This window comes from Eubalaena glacialis, chromosome 11 (genome assembly GCF_028564815.1).
Source record: "Eubalaena glacialis isolate mEubGla1 chromosome 11, mEubGla1.1.hap2.+ XY, whole genome shotgun sequence".
Taxonomy (NCBI): domain Eukaryota; kingdom Metazoa; phylum Chordata; class Mammalia; order Artiodactyla; family Balaenidae; genus Eubalaena; species Eubalaena glacialis.
The window spans coordinates 7,412,844-7,426,780 of NC_083726.1; the positions used below are offsets into that span (position 1 = coordinate 7,412,844).

At 48.3% G+C, this 13,937-nt stretch overlaps 1 protein-coding gene across 1 annotated transcript in view; it reads right to left on the reverse strand.

Moving 5' to 3' along the window:
* The window catches only part of SREBF2 (sterol regulatory element binding transcription factor 2), a 61,890-nt gene extending 48,569 nt beyond the window's left edge, over nucleotides 1–13,321 (reverse strand). The window contains exon 1 of the mRNA XM_061205778.1: nucleotides 13,075–13,321. Within this exon, the coding sequence (XP_061061761.1) occupies nucleotides 13,075–13,162 (88 nt within the window). The 5' untranslated portion in view covers nucleotides 13,163–13,321. The remainder of the gene's footprint in view (nucleotides 1–13,074) is intronic.
* Between the last annotated feature and the right edge of the window lie 616 nt (nucleotides 13,322–13,937).

Sequence of the window (13,937 nt, forward strand, 5' to 3'; positions counted from 1 at the left end):
TAGGATAACTTCATCAACTGAGGGAGAGACTCTTCTGAAAATCAATTAAAAGTTCTGGTTATGTGTGAAAACTGGGAAACAGGCCACCTATCTCTTAGGGACTGTGTGAAGGAAGTGTGGCAAAGAATCATATTAAAGAAGAAAAGCAGGAGGTCAAAAAGGTAAACCAAGACTTAACTGGAAGGCCAAACAGCGTGGGGATTCCCAAGTTTAAATTCAAAGAGAACTGGCTGTGGAATCGGCAGCACTGGGTTGTGAATCCAGTAATGTAATTGTTGTGCTGCCTTTGGAAAATTCATTACTCTCCCTGAGACTGCTTGTTTACTTATAAATATGGGAATAATCCAAACTCCAATGGATGCATATTAATATACAGAAATATGTCCAGCACGTAATAAAATGTATTTGACTTTTTCATAGTTTCTTTTTTATCATAACATTTGAAAAAGGGACATCTCCAGGTTAGATTCCAATTTAACCTCTGAATAAAAGCCAATGGTCACATTACTGATGTTTAAAAGCAAAAACAACTCAGTGACAAAGCTAATAAAACTTATTTTCTAATTAGAAATCAAATTTTTAGTTCATATTTTATTTAAATGCACAGAAGGTGGTTATGACTAAAATTAAGTTAATTTCATATTGATTCTATGTGAACAACATGATAATAGCTATCACTGATACCTACTTAGTACTTTACACAAACCCAGATGCTAGTATTATTATTCTACTTTACAAGCGAGGAAAATAAGGTTCAGAGAAGTTAAACTACTTTCCCAAGCCTCTCACGTAAGCTACAAAGTGGCTGAGCTGAGATCTGAATTTATATCTGTATTTAGGTTTGTCTGAGTCTCCCCTCTATGCACTCTATTTTCCCCTACAAAACAAACATTTCTTGGATTTTACAACTTGGGAGAAAGATGCAAGACAGACCTGGAGTGACAGTAAAGTACGGGGAATCTGGGTGTGTGTGGAGGGGGGCACTTAATGTAATCCATCTCATTACTCTCAATATTAAGTTCAATGTTAATGGAAGAAGATTCATCTCAGGGTAACACCCATGTAACTGACTCATGGGGGAGAAGAGGAGAGAGATTTTTGCCTGACTGCATTTTGCAAGTATACCTTCCTCCCAAATTATTAAATTATTCTCCAAATGAGACCTTCTGCCTTGATAAGATGCTCCTTTCTAGAACACCTCTCTTTCTTCAAATAAATAACAAATCAATAAAGACACATCCCTTAAGACATGCATTCAACAAACATTAACTTAGCCTACCATGTGCCAGACACAAAACTGAACACCTTCAAGAGGCACATGTTCTGGCAAAGAAACCCTGTGTAAACATTTGCCAGGGCCAGCTGCTGAGTGTTGGGATGAAAAACGGCGCATGATGCAAGAGGAACCTGTTGGGAGTATGTTGCTTAAAAAGCTTCTGTTGATTTTTACTGCGATTTAAGTCATGTTTGTGTGTGAGTGTGGGTGTATTTATAGACAAAGTTTAAATGTGATTTCTTTTTCTTTACTAGAAAAGAACTTCATTAGCAGTGTCACCCAGTTGTAAGTCGTGCCACGTGGCATGCGGGATCTTAGTTCCCTGACTAGGGATTGAACCTGAGCCCCATGTATTAGAAGGACAGAGTCTTAACCACTGGACCGCCGGAGAAGTTCCCAGTTGTTTCTGCTTTTAACACCTTGCTAGCAGTTCCACACATCGCGGTATACAATTCAAATCACCCCGTGAGGTAGCTTCGAGCACTCTTTTAAATGAGTTACTCTATGCACAGCACTTAGAACAGTGCCTGACACAGAAGTGCCTGAAAGTGGTGATGGTGGTGGGGCTTGTTACACAGGAAGAAACAAGTCCAAGTCCAAGTCCAAAGAGGGGGTGCGAGGCAGGTGAGTCAGCGAGCGGCAGGCTGGGGCAGGAGCCTCCTCCACCCTCGCCCAGGCCCGGTGCTCTTTCCGCAGGCACCCTGCTCCAGAAGTCGCCCCAACAAGCACATTGGGGGGCTTCCTCTCAGGAGTCCCTCCACCCCTGGGGCTGCCCCACCTCACAGCAACTGGGCTCTAGAATGTCCCCACCCATGCGACAGCCCCACCCTGTGTCCTGGCCGGGAACCCAGGCCTCCAGCCCTTATCCAACACCAAATTAAAGGCATCAGATTTGTTGACACTCCCCGTCTGAAAGGCTGTCCATCTTATTCCCTTTATTACTTTGAAATGCTTGCTTTTAGAAAGAGGTCAAGAACAGACTTCGAGAACAACAATTAAGAAGAAAAAACTCAAGCCAATTACTAGCAGTAATAATAAAAATAGTACAGTAATTGTTCATGTTTCCCGAGCTCTTACCATGTATCAGCAATTACATTAAGCACTTCACACAGATTTCATCACTTAATCTCCACAACACTTTGAGATGGATGCCATTATCACCTCCACTTGACACACAAGGAAGATGAGGCACAGAGAGCTTAAGTAACTTGTCTACTGTCACACAGTCAGCAGGTGGCAGAGCTGGGATCTAGAGTCAAGCTCTTAGCCACCACACTGGACAGATGCTTCGTTTCTATTATTGCATAGATGTCACCAGACAGAGCCTGGCATCAGACAGATGCTCAGTAAGAGCCTCGTTCTCGAATGAGAACGAATACCCCCAGCTGGGGAAGGGAAGGAGTGTCATCCCAGGTGTCCTGTAGCTCCCAACTCTTCGTCTGCTCCCACCCGCATCACACTGTTCTCTCTTTCACTCTCCTGGAACAAGAGACTAAAAGTTGAGCAACAGACAGAGAGTAAGACTCCAAGGAATGCTCCCGCACAATCCTGTTCGAGGGCCTGGCGTTGCACAATGCCAGGTGACCGAGTGTCCACAAAGTCTGGCAAAAGCCACTTCTTCACCTGAACTGTCCTCCTGCGGGTAGAGTCTCCAGAGCTGGGGATCTCAACCTTTTTCAGTCCTTAAAGCATTCAGGCAAAAGTGAAAGACCCCCAACGACTCACCAACGTACCCTTCCATTCATTACTACACGCCCAAATCTCCCTCAGACTAAGGACAAAAATAATACTTGCAAAGCAGGTTATTAAATCATGCTACAAACAGCCACCCAGCACGTGCATACACCGTGCACTGCAGTGCCGGGAGTGGGACCCAGCACAGAGGAAGGACTCCGAAGTGGTGTTTCCCTTCCCACCCCCCAACCTCACAGGGAAGACGGAGAAATCCAACCAACTCCACACACTATGACAAGGGCGAGAACAGACAGGTGCCTCACAAAGGGCTGTCAGAGGGCAGAGAGGGGACTGACCCGTCCTGGCAGGCAGTGAAAACGGAGCCTAGAAGGGTGAAGAGACTTTCATGAGTTAGAGAGAGGGACGTGTATTGCAGGCAAAGGAAACAGTCTGAGCAAAACCACAGCACCAGGAAATGTCCTGGAAGGAGATGCAGCGGACAGCACGTGGAACAGAGTGGAGAGGTGGAGCTGCTTACACTTAAGTTGTGAAAGGCCTTAACGGCGCCATACGGCATAGCACAGAAAACATAGTGGACATCTGCAACTTTTGTTTTGTCTGTCATCCTTCAACCCGACCCTCCCATCAGCACCCTGATCTTCCTTTTGGAGAACGCCCACTGGGTGGTCTTGGTGGTAAGGCTTCCTGCCAGTCGGCTCTGATGAATGCATGATCCCACCAGGAACAAGACTCTTGCAGGAATGACCCCAGGAAGCAGAGACAAGGCAGAGATCACTGAGGCACAGCGCGGCCCTAAACAGGTTGCTCCAGGCTATCCTCAGCTGGACTCTGCTGCCGAGCCGCCCTTGGCTCCGGCCCATTTTCCAAGTCTGACTCTCCAGGTTTTCTGATCAGTCCGTGATTCTGATCCTTCCAATAAACTCCTTTTCTGTTTGAGCTAGCCAGAAGCAGCTTCTGCTGCTTATCACCAAGCCTCCTGACTGACACAGGACACACTGAAGCAGGAGAGGGACCTGAGCAAAGCTGTGTTTGAGGAAGACAACAAACAACAGTCATCAAGAGTACAGCCTGCAAATCACCCGAGCATGGTGGTCAAGCCTTTCAAAGTGGCTGTACCCTGGTGGGGCTCTTAGGCACATTAAAGTTTGAGACCCTCTGTTCTACACTGTACTATGGCCACACTGAACCACATATGCCCAGAACATGCCAAATTATTCCCAACTTCGGTCCAGCTCTGTCAAAATGAACATCTTGCCTTTCCAAATTCTTCTTTCTAAAATGCTGTTCACTCACCCTTCACAACTCAGCTCAAATGCCAAAGTCTCTGTGAAGATTTTCCTACTTCCCTTCCTTAGTGCTCCAAAAACTTGGAGTTGATTTCTCTGTTCTGGCCTCTTCTGCATTTTGCTTTGTATTCTGACTGGCTGCTTAGATGTCAGCTCCGTGAAAGTTGGGACTGTTTCATTCATCTCTAACACCCCAGAGTCTAGTGATGTGCTGCGAATGTAGTGGATACTCACGCTGAACTGGAATGAACAAAATTTTTTTAATTAAATTTAAAAATTTTAAAACAACTTCTGACCAGAACAGGGGCTCCTAGACAGGCTTCCTGAGTCAGGGCATCTCCCACCTCATTCCCACAGGGCAGGGAAGAGTACAGAAGCCATGTCAGAAGGCCCAAGTTCAACTCCTGACTCCACTTCATGAGCCCAGTAAACTTTGGGCAAATCATTTTATCTGTCTCTATGTCTTCATCTGCAAAATGGATATAAATGGATATAAAAATCAAGCGCCTCACAGCACTGTTAGGAAGACAAATGTATCAGAAGGACTTCTGTAAAGTGTAAGGCCTCGTAGGAATGTTCACACTTAGGAAGAAGCATTATTTCCACTTGTTGCTATGGGATGGTGAGGGCCTGAGCCAAGAAGACACCAGTTTAACAAGGCAGTTCCACATCTGGTTCAGCAGCCGGAGGAATTTCATCACTGTTCCAAACTAGACCCTGAACCCAACAGACCAGATGCAGAAGCCAGATTATAAGGGACATTTAGACATGTATTCATTAGCAATTCCAAAGGCCTGAGAGATGCAGAAAGAGTTCTGTTTTCCAGTTTCCAAGCCCTTCAATGGTTTAGGATTAGTTTCTAAACAGAGGTTCCCCAGAGAGCCTTACTTTGAGGCCCAGGCTCTGGGATCTGCTACTCTTTAAAATATTCCATCATGTCAACAAAGTTTAACCCTTGAGGCTTGTGGTCCAGAAGTGGAACACTTTACCCTGTTCTGTGACTGCTCCTTTGTGTCCCATCCACCACCCCACGAAAGCCCTTTCAAAAGGAAAAGAACAAACATTCCAAAACTGTATTCTAAAAAAGGGCCCTTGGTCCTAAGAGTCAACTTGCAAATTGTAGTTCCTCATTCATTCTCAGATAGAGTCAAAGAGAATGTTATTTTCTGCCCTCTTCCTTTTATGTGCTGTAGCTCACTCAAGTCTTACAACACCTGTGATGCAGACATCCCCACTCCCCACCCCACAGCAGAAACTAAAGCTTAGAGAAGTGCTGCAGGACCCAGGGGAAGTCACTTGAAGTGCCCAGCTCAGGGCCGACCCTTCCTGATAAACACATGTGGTCTGAATGCGTACCTGAGCAGAGGATCCTGGGACTCTCCAGCCTCAGCCCACCACTCCACCCTGTGTTCACAACTCTGAAGCCCGCTACATCAGATGGGGATTTGGCATGGAGTAGAGGAAAGGTACATGGGTTTTGGAGTTGGACTCATGTGGACCGAGGTCACCATTTTACGACTTACTAGTTGTGATCTGGGTCTCAGTTTCTTCATCTGTAACACATCGTGTAATTGGAGAAAAAATTAAGAGCAAAAGACAATGTAGGTAAAGGGCCATACACACTGTGTGAGGATAGGGACCTTGCTTACCCTGCTAGTGCTGTACCCAGAGTCCAGCACAAAACAGGCCCTCTGTAAGGGTCTTAACTGCAGGTCTAACCAGACACGGTGCTGGGCACGTAGCGGGTGCTGCCTACAGTGTGATTTCAAAACCTGATGAAGGATGGAAAAGTAGCGGTGACTGCAGAGACAGTCAGTAATTAATAAAGAACAAGACAGTCACCTTCACCTAGAGAAATGATGCACCTCAGGATAAATGATAGTACACCTGTAGGATCAAGATGAAACGGTCCCATATTCGTTATCAAATACAGTGTATGTCTGTAAGAAGAATCACACAATGGAAAACAGCAATCACAAGTCAATTTCAGTCCTGCTCAACAAATAATCACAGAAAGCCCACCCAACTAGCTCAGAAAAACTACCACGATTGACTTTTAAAAGTTCAAAGGAAAGTATTGTGAGAAGTGAGGCTATTCATAACAAAAGAGCATTTCCTAAAATGTCTGCAGATGTTGGTGAAAGGTGGTCTGAAGAGAATTAGAATGAAAGGAATCAACTTCCAGAACACTATTTATAGGAATGGAGAGCCCCAAAGAATTTTTATGCGAGGATGAAGGATGCACTGAAATTCTGGGGCAGCAAGGGCTGCCACCAAGACACCAAGAAAAGGAACCCAGACAGAAGAGTCCCACTGAAACAATGTAAAGCAAGAAGTCATTTTTCAAGTCCCCCAAGGCAGAGGGCTGAAAATAAGGAACTGCTGTACCTTCAGGAGCAATTTTTAAAGTATAGAGAGCAAGCAAACCAGACAAAGGATCACTCCAAGAAAGCAAAGGCAGCAGAGGAGTAAAACAGTCGCAACCACTAGGGTCCTGGGCAAGCAAAGGGAACATCAGAGGCACAGGAAGGGATTGCTCAGAAAGTTGGTGGCTGCCCACTGACTGTCCAGTGGTCTCAAGTATAGAAAAGAAATATGAGGAACCAGGAGGCCAGGACAGAGGGGTCTATACATGTGCATTGTTGGGGGGCTGGGGCAGCATCAGCCCTAAACCGGCATACATGCGGCAAAGAGACAGGCAGAATAAGGGACTAGAGTTCCAGACTCTAGCCGGAAGCTGAGAAGGACAGGCCCTCTCCTCCACACTGGTGGGGGAGTAAACTGGTACCTCCAGTGCGGAGAGCTGTTTGACAGGATCTATCAAAACCACAAATGAGCCAGAAGAGAATGTTAGTTCCTGCCCCTTCCTTTCATATGTTTTATCTCATTTGACTCTTACAGCACCTATGGTGTAGATATCACCACCCCACCCTGACACAGCAAACCCATTTCTGGTCATTTATCCTGCTCCAACACCTGCATATGTGTGAAATGATGAATTTACACAGCTATTCGCCACAGCATGTTTTTCATAGTGAGACTGGAAACACCCTCAAATGTCCATCAAAAAGGGACTGGATGAATGAATTACAGTGCATCCATACAATGGAAAACCATGCAGCAGTGAAAAAGACTGGAAAGATCTCTAAGATACATTGTTAAGTAAAAAAAAAAAAGGGTAAGCTGCAGAAGAACACAGCATATAGCATATTATTTGCGAAAAATAAAAAGGGGGGCAAAAATGAAAATCCATACTTGTTATTTGCTTCTATTTGCATTAAGTTTTAAAGGATGTAAAAGAAACTAAAAAATTAATAACTTGGGGTTGTGGGCCCTAAGCAGATGGTGACAGGGCTGGGGGCAAGACTTTTCACAGTACCCTTTAATACTTTTTATTTTGCCATATGAATGTATCACCTTTTTGAAAAAATTACAATATTTTCCAAGTGGTAAGTTCCAATCACCACAGTAATTTATAACACGGGAAAAGTTTTAAAAAATGAAAGGGCTACAGCTGGCAGTGTGTAAGAGCTGTCACCCAGCTCTTGACTTGAAGAGTCCTTGATGAGAAACACGCACCAACGAACTAACTCCAAGGTGATCTGCTCATCTGTGTTCAGGGCAACAGTACCTATGTTAATGAAAAACTGCAAATGATGCAAATGTTCCACAGGGACATGGATAGGTATTCGCCCCCTCAGATGAATTACACTGGATCACAGGCAACTATACCTCAACTGTTTCAACATACAGCAACCTGTAAGTGAAAATGCTGTAACATTTCATGTGCACGCTAATAAAGTTCAGACAAGAATCCAGCAGCATAGACAAGTTGATATTCAGGGAGCGCTATTTGAATAAAGTTGCTTAAGAACTTCTTTTTTAAATTATGAAATTGAGGAAAGAAAAGATCTATTCGATATAGGGGCAAAAATACACTTTTTAAAAAATGCCAAGAAAAAATGCCAAGACCTGAGCTGACTATGAGAATGACAGAAAAGACTGACATGAGAGGCAGGCAGCGCTCAAGAACATTGGGCCAAAGGCCCGGGTGTGAATGCAACAACGTTTGTCAAGGGCGAAACCAACCAGAGCCAGGAAGAAGGGGAAACCCTGGGAGCCTGGTTCAGCGGTCTGAGCAACCCTAGAAGATGTATCCCACGACACGGAACCGGATGAGGCCAGGCGCTAAAAACTGGCAGAAAATAATTAAGCTAAGAGCAGCAGCAGCTCTTTCCGGCCTAACACTAGCGACAGGGATATATATTCTAGTGTCAAGAGAAAGCTTACATCTTCAAAAAGGGGTAAAAAGGAGATCTATGCTTCACCTCACTGAGCAGTTTTTCCGAAGTACGACTCACTGGAGAAACATGCAGCCAGTTCCTACCCGTCTCCTCACCTCCCCGCCAGCCAGCGGTGTGCTGGCCACACCCTCCCCGACACCTGGCTGGCCACTCCGATCTTCCCAGTGATGTGCACACCTCGACTAGGGGCCCACCCAACACCTCAACCTGAAGTGCCTTCCTTTCCTCGTTAGACACACCTTTACAGAGCGCCTCTTCAGTGCCAGACGGAACTGACTGCTGGGAGAGGCCAGCGGAGGCCCAAGCCAGTGCCACGCAAAGGCTCAGGAACAGCAAGTTACTCTGCAGCCTAGGGTACAGGGTGGGCTACCAGCAGGAGGGCTGCATGAATGCAGGTATCTGACTCTGTGAGCCCTTCAGAGCCCACCAAGCAGGGGCAGTGACAGACAGCTCAGCCCGTCAGTGGACATCATCGTGGAGTTCAGAGCACCAAGGACAAAGACAAGAGCCCACAAGTTTTCAGGGAAAACATGTCACACACAGAGGGTCAGGAATCAAAATGGTATCAGATTTCTCAACTACTGGAAGCTAGAAAACAATGAGGCAATGCCTTCAACCTAAAATTCTAAACCCACCCAAACTATCAAATTGGAGACGTCAGAATAAAGATATTTTTAGAGAGGTAAAGCCCCCCAAATTTACCTCTAAAGTACACTTCCTTAGGAAGCTACTGGAGGATGTGCTCCATCAAAACAAGGGAGTAAAAAAAAAACAAGAACTAGGGAACAAGGGCTTCAACATCGCCCCCGACCCCGGGTGATGGTTAAGGGTAGACCCAGGATAAGTGCAAAACAGCAGACCTAGACAACCATCAGATGGGGCAAAAAGAGGGAAGGCTCCAGGAGAGACATCAACAAGGGCGAAAAAAGGAACTGACCACCAAATTGAGTTTCTGTCACAAGATTTAAGGCTGCATTAGTTACGGGAACATGGAAAGTAAGCAAGTGAATAAATGGGGCTACTATGAGCGCTAAGAAAAAACAAACAGCAACAAAAACCGTAGAGGATCTACCCAAGAGAAAAGAAAACATATGTCCACAGAAAAACCTGTACCCGAATGCTCACAGCAGCTTCATTTATAATAGCCAAAAAGTGGAAACAACCTAAATGTCCAACAACTGATGAATGGATAAACAAAACACGGTGTATCCATATAAGGGAACACCGTGCTGCAACACGGATGAACCTCAACGTTATGCTAAGTGAAGAAGGCCACATATTGTATGACTGCATTTATATGAACTGTCCAGAACAGGCAAATCCATGAGGACAAAAAGTAAATTAGCTCACTGCAAAGTTTCTTCAACCTTCTCCAAGGAGAACAGCTGCCTCTACTGGTCCACCACCCGCTCACTCCTGGCTTCGTTCTGGTCTACCCAGCCTCGGACCACTTCATCTGACTGCTGTGTCAAAGGTGGACCTCCTAATTGCCAAATCCCATGAGTCCTTTCATGGCCTTGTCATCCTTGCTGTCTTCTGCAGCACTATCTCCATCATCCACTAACTGCGCCTCAAAAAGCTCACCTCCCCGTAGGTTATTATGTTTCCCTCACCTGATGTGACGTCCGGTTCCACCTTCTCCTCTCACCTCTATCCTCAACTCATCAATATGGGTGGGTGACTAGTCCTCAATCTCCATCCCCAGTTTTAACCTTCTCCTATCTGCCTCCCATTTCCTACTAGCACCTCAATTTCAGTCCATTTAAGACAAATTTTCATCACCTCCCCAAACCAGCTCTTCCTGCTGGCTTCTGAGCCCTCCCAATGCCCAGGATCAAAGCCTTAGTGGGATCTTAGAATTCCACCTCTGCTCTGCTTTCAGGGCCAAGTTTCACTGAGGCCATGTCCTGTCACATCCAGCACCTTGCACAATGGCCACTTCTTATCCCCATCCCATCACCCTCTTAGGATCACCACCTCACACCCACATGGCTGCCTCCTAGAGGCTGGCATGCGCTCTTGAGGCGGCACATACCCGCTCTCCCCCACTACCCACAGCGTCTCTTCTTCCTCACCCAACCAGCTCCTAGAAGCATCTGGGCTGGCCAGCTCTGACCTAACCCAACACCAAGGGCTGAGTCTAGTATAACTTAGAATCCTGCCTAGCTCAAGGTCCCTGGATTCATTCAGGCATTCCACAAATATTTAATTCTAGGTGAAAGAAACAAAATGAAGGCCCTGGCCCTCATGGGGCTGATGTTCTGGAGGGAGATGGATGGGTAAGTTTTCAGGGATATTTGTGCCTGCAGACCACTGGCCTTCAGCCCATCCAACCCTTCTTTCCTCTAAGACCCAGGTCCAGGGCCATCTCCTTGGTGTGGTCTTCCCGGTAAGCCAGCCTTTACCAAGCTCCCTCCACGCTTACTTTCACTAACTGCTCTGCATAACAGTGAGCAGTTCTATACTCAGCACTACAGTTTTATTATTATTCATCTCAAGCTCCACAAAGCCATAAAATTCTATCTTTCCTATCTTTTCATGTTCCCTACAGCTCAGAAACTACAGCTGGCACTTGAATACTTGTTGACCAGTGAAGACAAGGAGCCATTTTCCCCCAAATCTAATATGGAGCCCTGTGAAGTCACGGAACCACTGTGGTAGTTTCCACAACATACATGTTACTCAGAAATCTATAGGGATAAGTTTAATACTTAACCACCAGGTACTTTAACACATTACAAATTAAGACAAATAAGAATCAGTTTTGGAATGGGAATGCAAAATGCACATGAATTTCTTTGTGTGAGGTTGCTAGTAGGCAGCTTTGGACATGCTCCTTACTGGCTGTGTAACCTTGGGTAAGTTAATGAACTGCCTTGAGCCTCAGTTTCAGGGTCTATGAAGAAAGGATGAACGTAGTATCACAAGCAGTCTCTACCTGATGGAACTTGTTAAGGATTGAGAACATTAATGTGCAATGACTGCTTAACACGGTGCCTGGCACATAAGTACTCAAAACATGTTAGCTGCCCTTAAGTTCCAAGAACCTCCCTCCCCCATTTGTCAACACATTTCTGTATTTCTGAGCACTCAGTGGAAAAGTCTGTAGTTAGACTTGGGGCGTCATTTAAGGGTCTTACCACACTGCCTGGATGACCAAAATCAGAAAGTAAAGTCAGGCCAAGGGGTGAAATGTTACAGAAGCAAAATGGAAAACGGATTCTTTTCAATTAGCTGTTGCCACTATCTCTTCCCCTGGAAGAGAATCTTCTGCTGCCTCGGTTTCCTCATCTGTATAATGAGATTGTAGTCATCATACCTGCCTGCAAGGCTGTAGTGAGATCTTGGACATGAAAGCACTTCGTAAACTCAAGAGCACAATGCATCTGAGTTACTGATTAAGAGTATGGGTTCTGGACAATCTAAAATGAGTGACCTTAAACAAGTTAACATCTTCTGGCCTCAGTCTCCTGTAGAATGGGAGCAAAAAGAGTATCTATCTCAAGGGACTGTAGTAAGGAGTAAGTGAAACAATTTAAGCGTTTGGGGCCTAGAGTATCAGAAGAGCCCACCTATTCAGAGTTATTATGATGATGACTAACCTATTCACTGGACTCCTCGCCCCCAAGGAGCAGGTGAAAGCCAGATGGAGCAGCGACACCAACACTGGCCCAGGAACTGTGCTCCGTAACCAGCTGGGTGACCTTGGGCAAGTCGCTGACCCTCTCCAAACTTCGGGTTCCGTGATCACAAAATGAACCCTGTGCTCCTACCAGCTCTTCCTCTCCGCTGTTAAGGTCGCCGGAACAAAGGCCACCCGCTCCCCAGCCTGTCCCCGAGGGGCCACAACTCAAAATTCCTGCTGCTCAACTCCCTTTGCAGCGCGACAGCAGGAGCGCCCGGGTCTCTATCCCGGAGAGATGCGTCCGCACTCCGCCGCCACCGCTCGCTTCATCAGCAACTTGCTTCTGCAGCCGCTCGCTGCCCAAAGTTTTCCCAAGCGCCAGGTGACTCGGCCGTGTTTCAACCCCGGGAATACCAGGGGTGAGGGCGCAGAGCCTGGGGTCCCGGCCCGGGGAATCCCAAAGCCGCCCACGCTGCCGGGAGTGGAGTGACAGGTGCGACGCGGAGCCACTGGGCGGGCAAGCGTGACCTCGCACCGCGCGTGTAGGAGCGCGAAGGAGGCAGCGGCCGCGCGCTCTCCTCTGGCTGCTCCCGCCAGGCCCCCGCGACGCCCCCGGCTCCGCGTTCCCGGCCCCACGACCCTCGCTGCGCTTCCGGACACGAGGCGCCCCGGAGCAGATCCCGCGGCCTGCCCGAGCGGAACGGCCGGGCGGGGCTCAAACCCGCAGCGCCCGGAAGGGTTGGGGACAGCCGGGTCGACCGCGCCTGCCGGGTCTTCCCGCGCGAGACGGGGCTGCCGGGGGGTGGGCGCACGCGCACCCGCGCGCGCCGCCGTAACCCCTTCCTCCCCGCGCGCCCCCGCACTCCCACCCACCCACCCACCACTCACCGTCGATGTCCCCCAGGGTCAGCTCGTCGCCTAGCTCCGTGAGCGTCTCCATGGTCTCCAGACCGCCCAGCTCTCCGCTCCCGTCCATCGCCCGGCTCGGTGCAGAGGAACCCCTGCCGTCCCGCTCAGGGAGACGCGGGGGCGGTGCCGCCGTCACCGCCCATGACACCCAACAGCCCCCGCCGGGTACCGCCTCACCGGCCGGTGCCAGCCGCCGCCATGTTTGCGCCGCGCGGGCGGGGCGGGGCGGGATTGCCCCGCCCCAACCCGCGCCCTCTGTGGCCCCGCCCCCAGGCCGCGCGCGCTCCCTTGTTTGTTGTCAATAGGACCAGGCTTGTCCTGGCCAATCGGCGCGCGAAGCGGCGCGTGGGGTGATGGCGCGTCAACGATCAGCAGCTCAGATTTGCATATCGAGGCCCCTCCCCTGGCGGCCTCTTAGCGAATGCGGAGAGAAGCCTCCAGGTCCTCAGCCCAACCTCCTTCCCGTAGTTTAAAGGAACCGCTCCCTTTTCTGTTGGTTTGGCTCCACAAGCTACTCCATCCACCCGCTGGGGAATGAAGGGTTAACACCTCCCACCCACCCCCCCACCCCCGCCCGCTGGGCGCCCCCAGAGTAAGCCTTGAGCACATTACGTCATCGTCCCAGCTGTCTCTCCCCCACCCTAGCCCCCCCCGCCCCCCAGCCCGCTTGGGAGGCGGGTAGAATCAAAACTGGACCCCAGCACTGGGGCCAGGAGGGGTACGGAGATCGTTAACTTAACGTTCCTCCCAAGCCCCTTACAAAGGCGGCTATCGAGGCTCGCGAACTGCCCAAGTACGGAGCGTATTTTACAAACTCTGCGCCCTTGCACCTGCCGCGACCA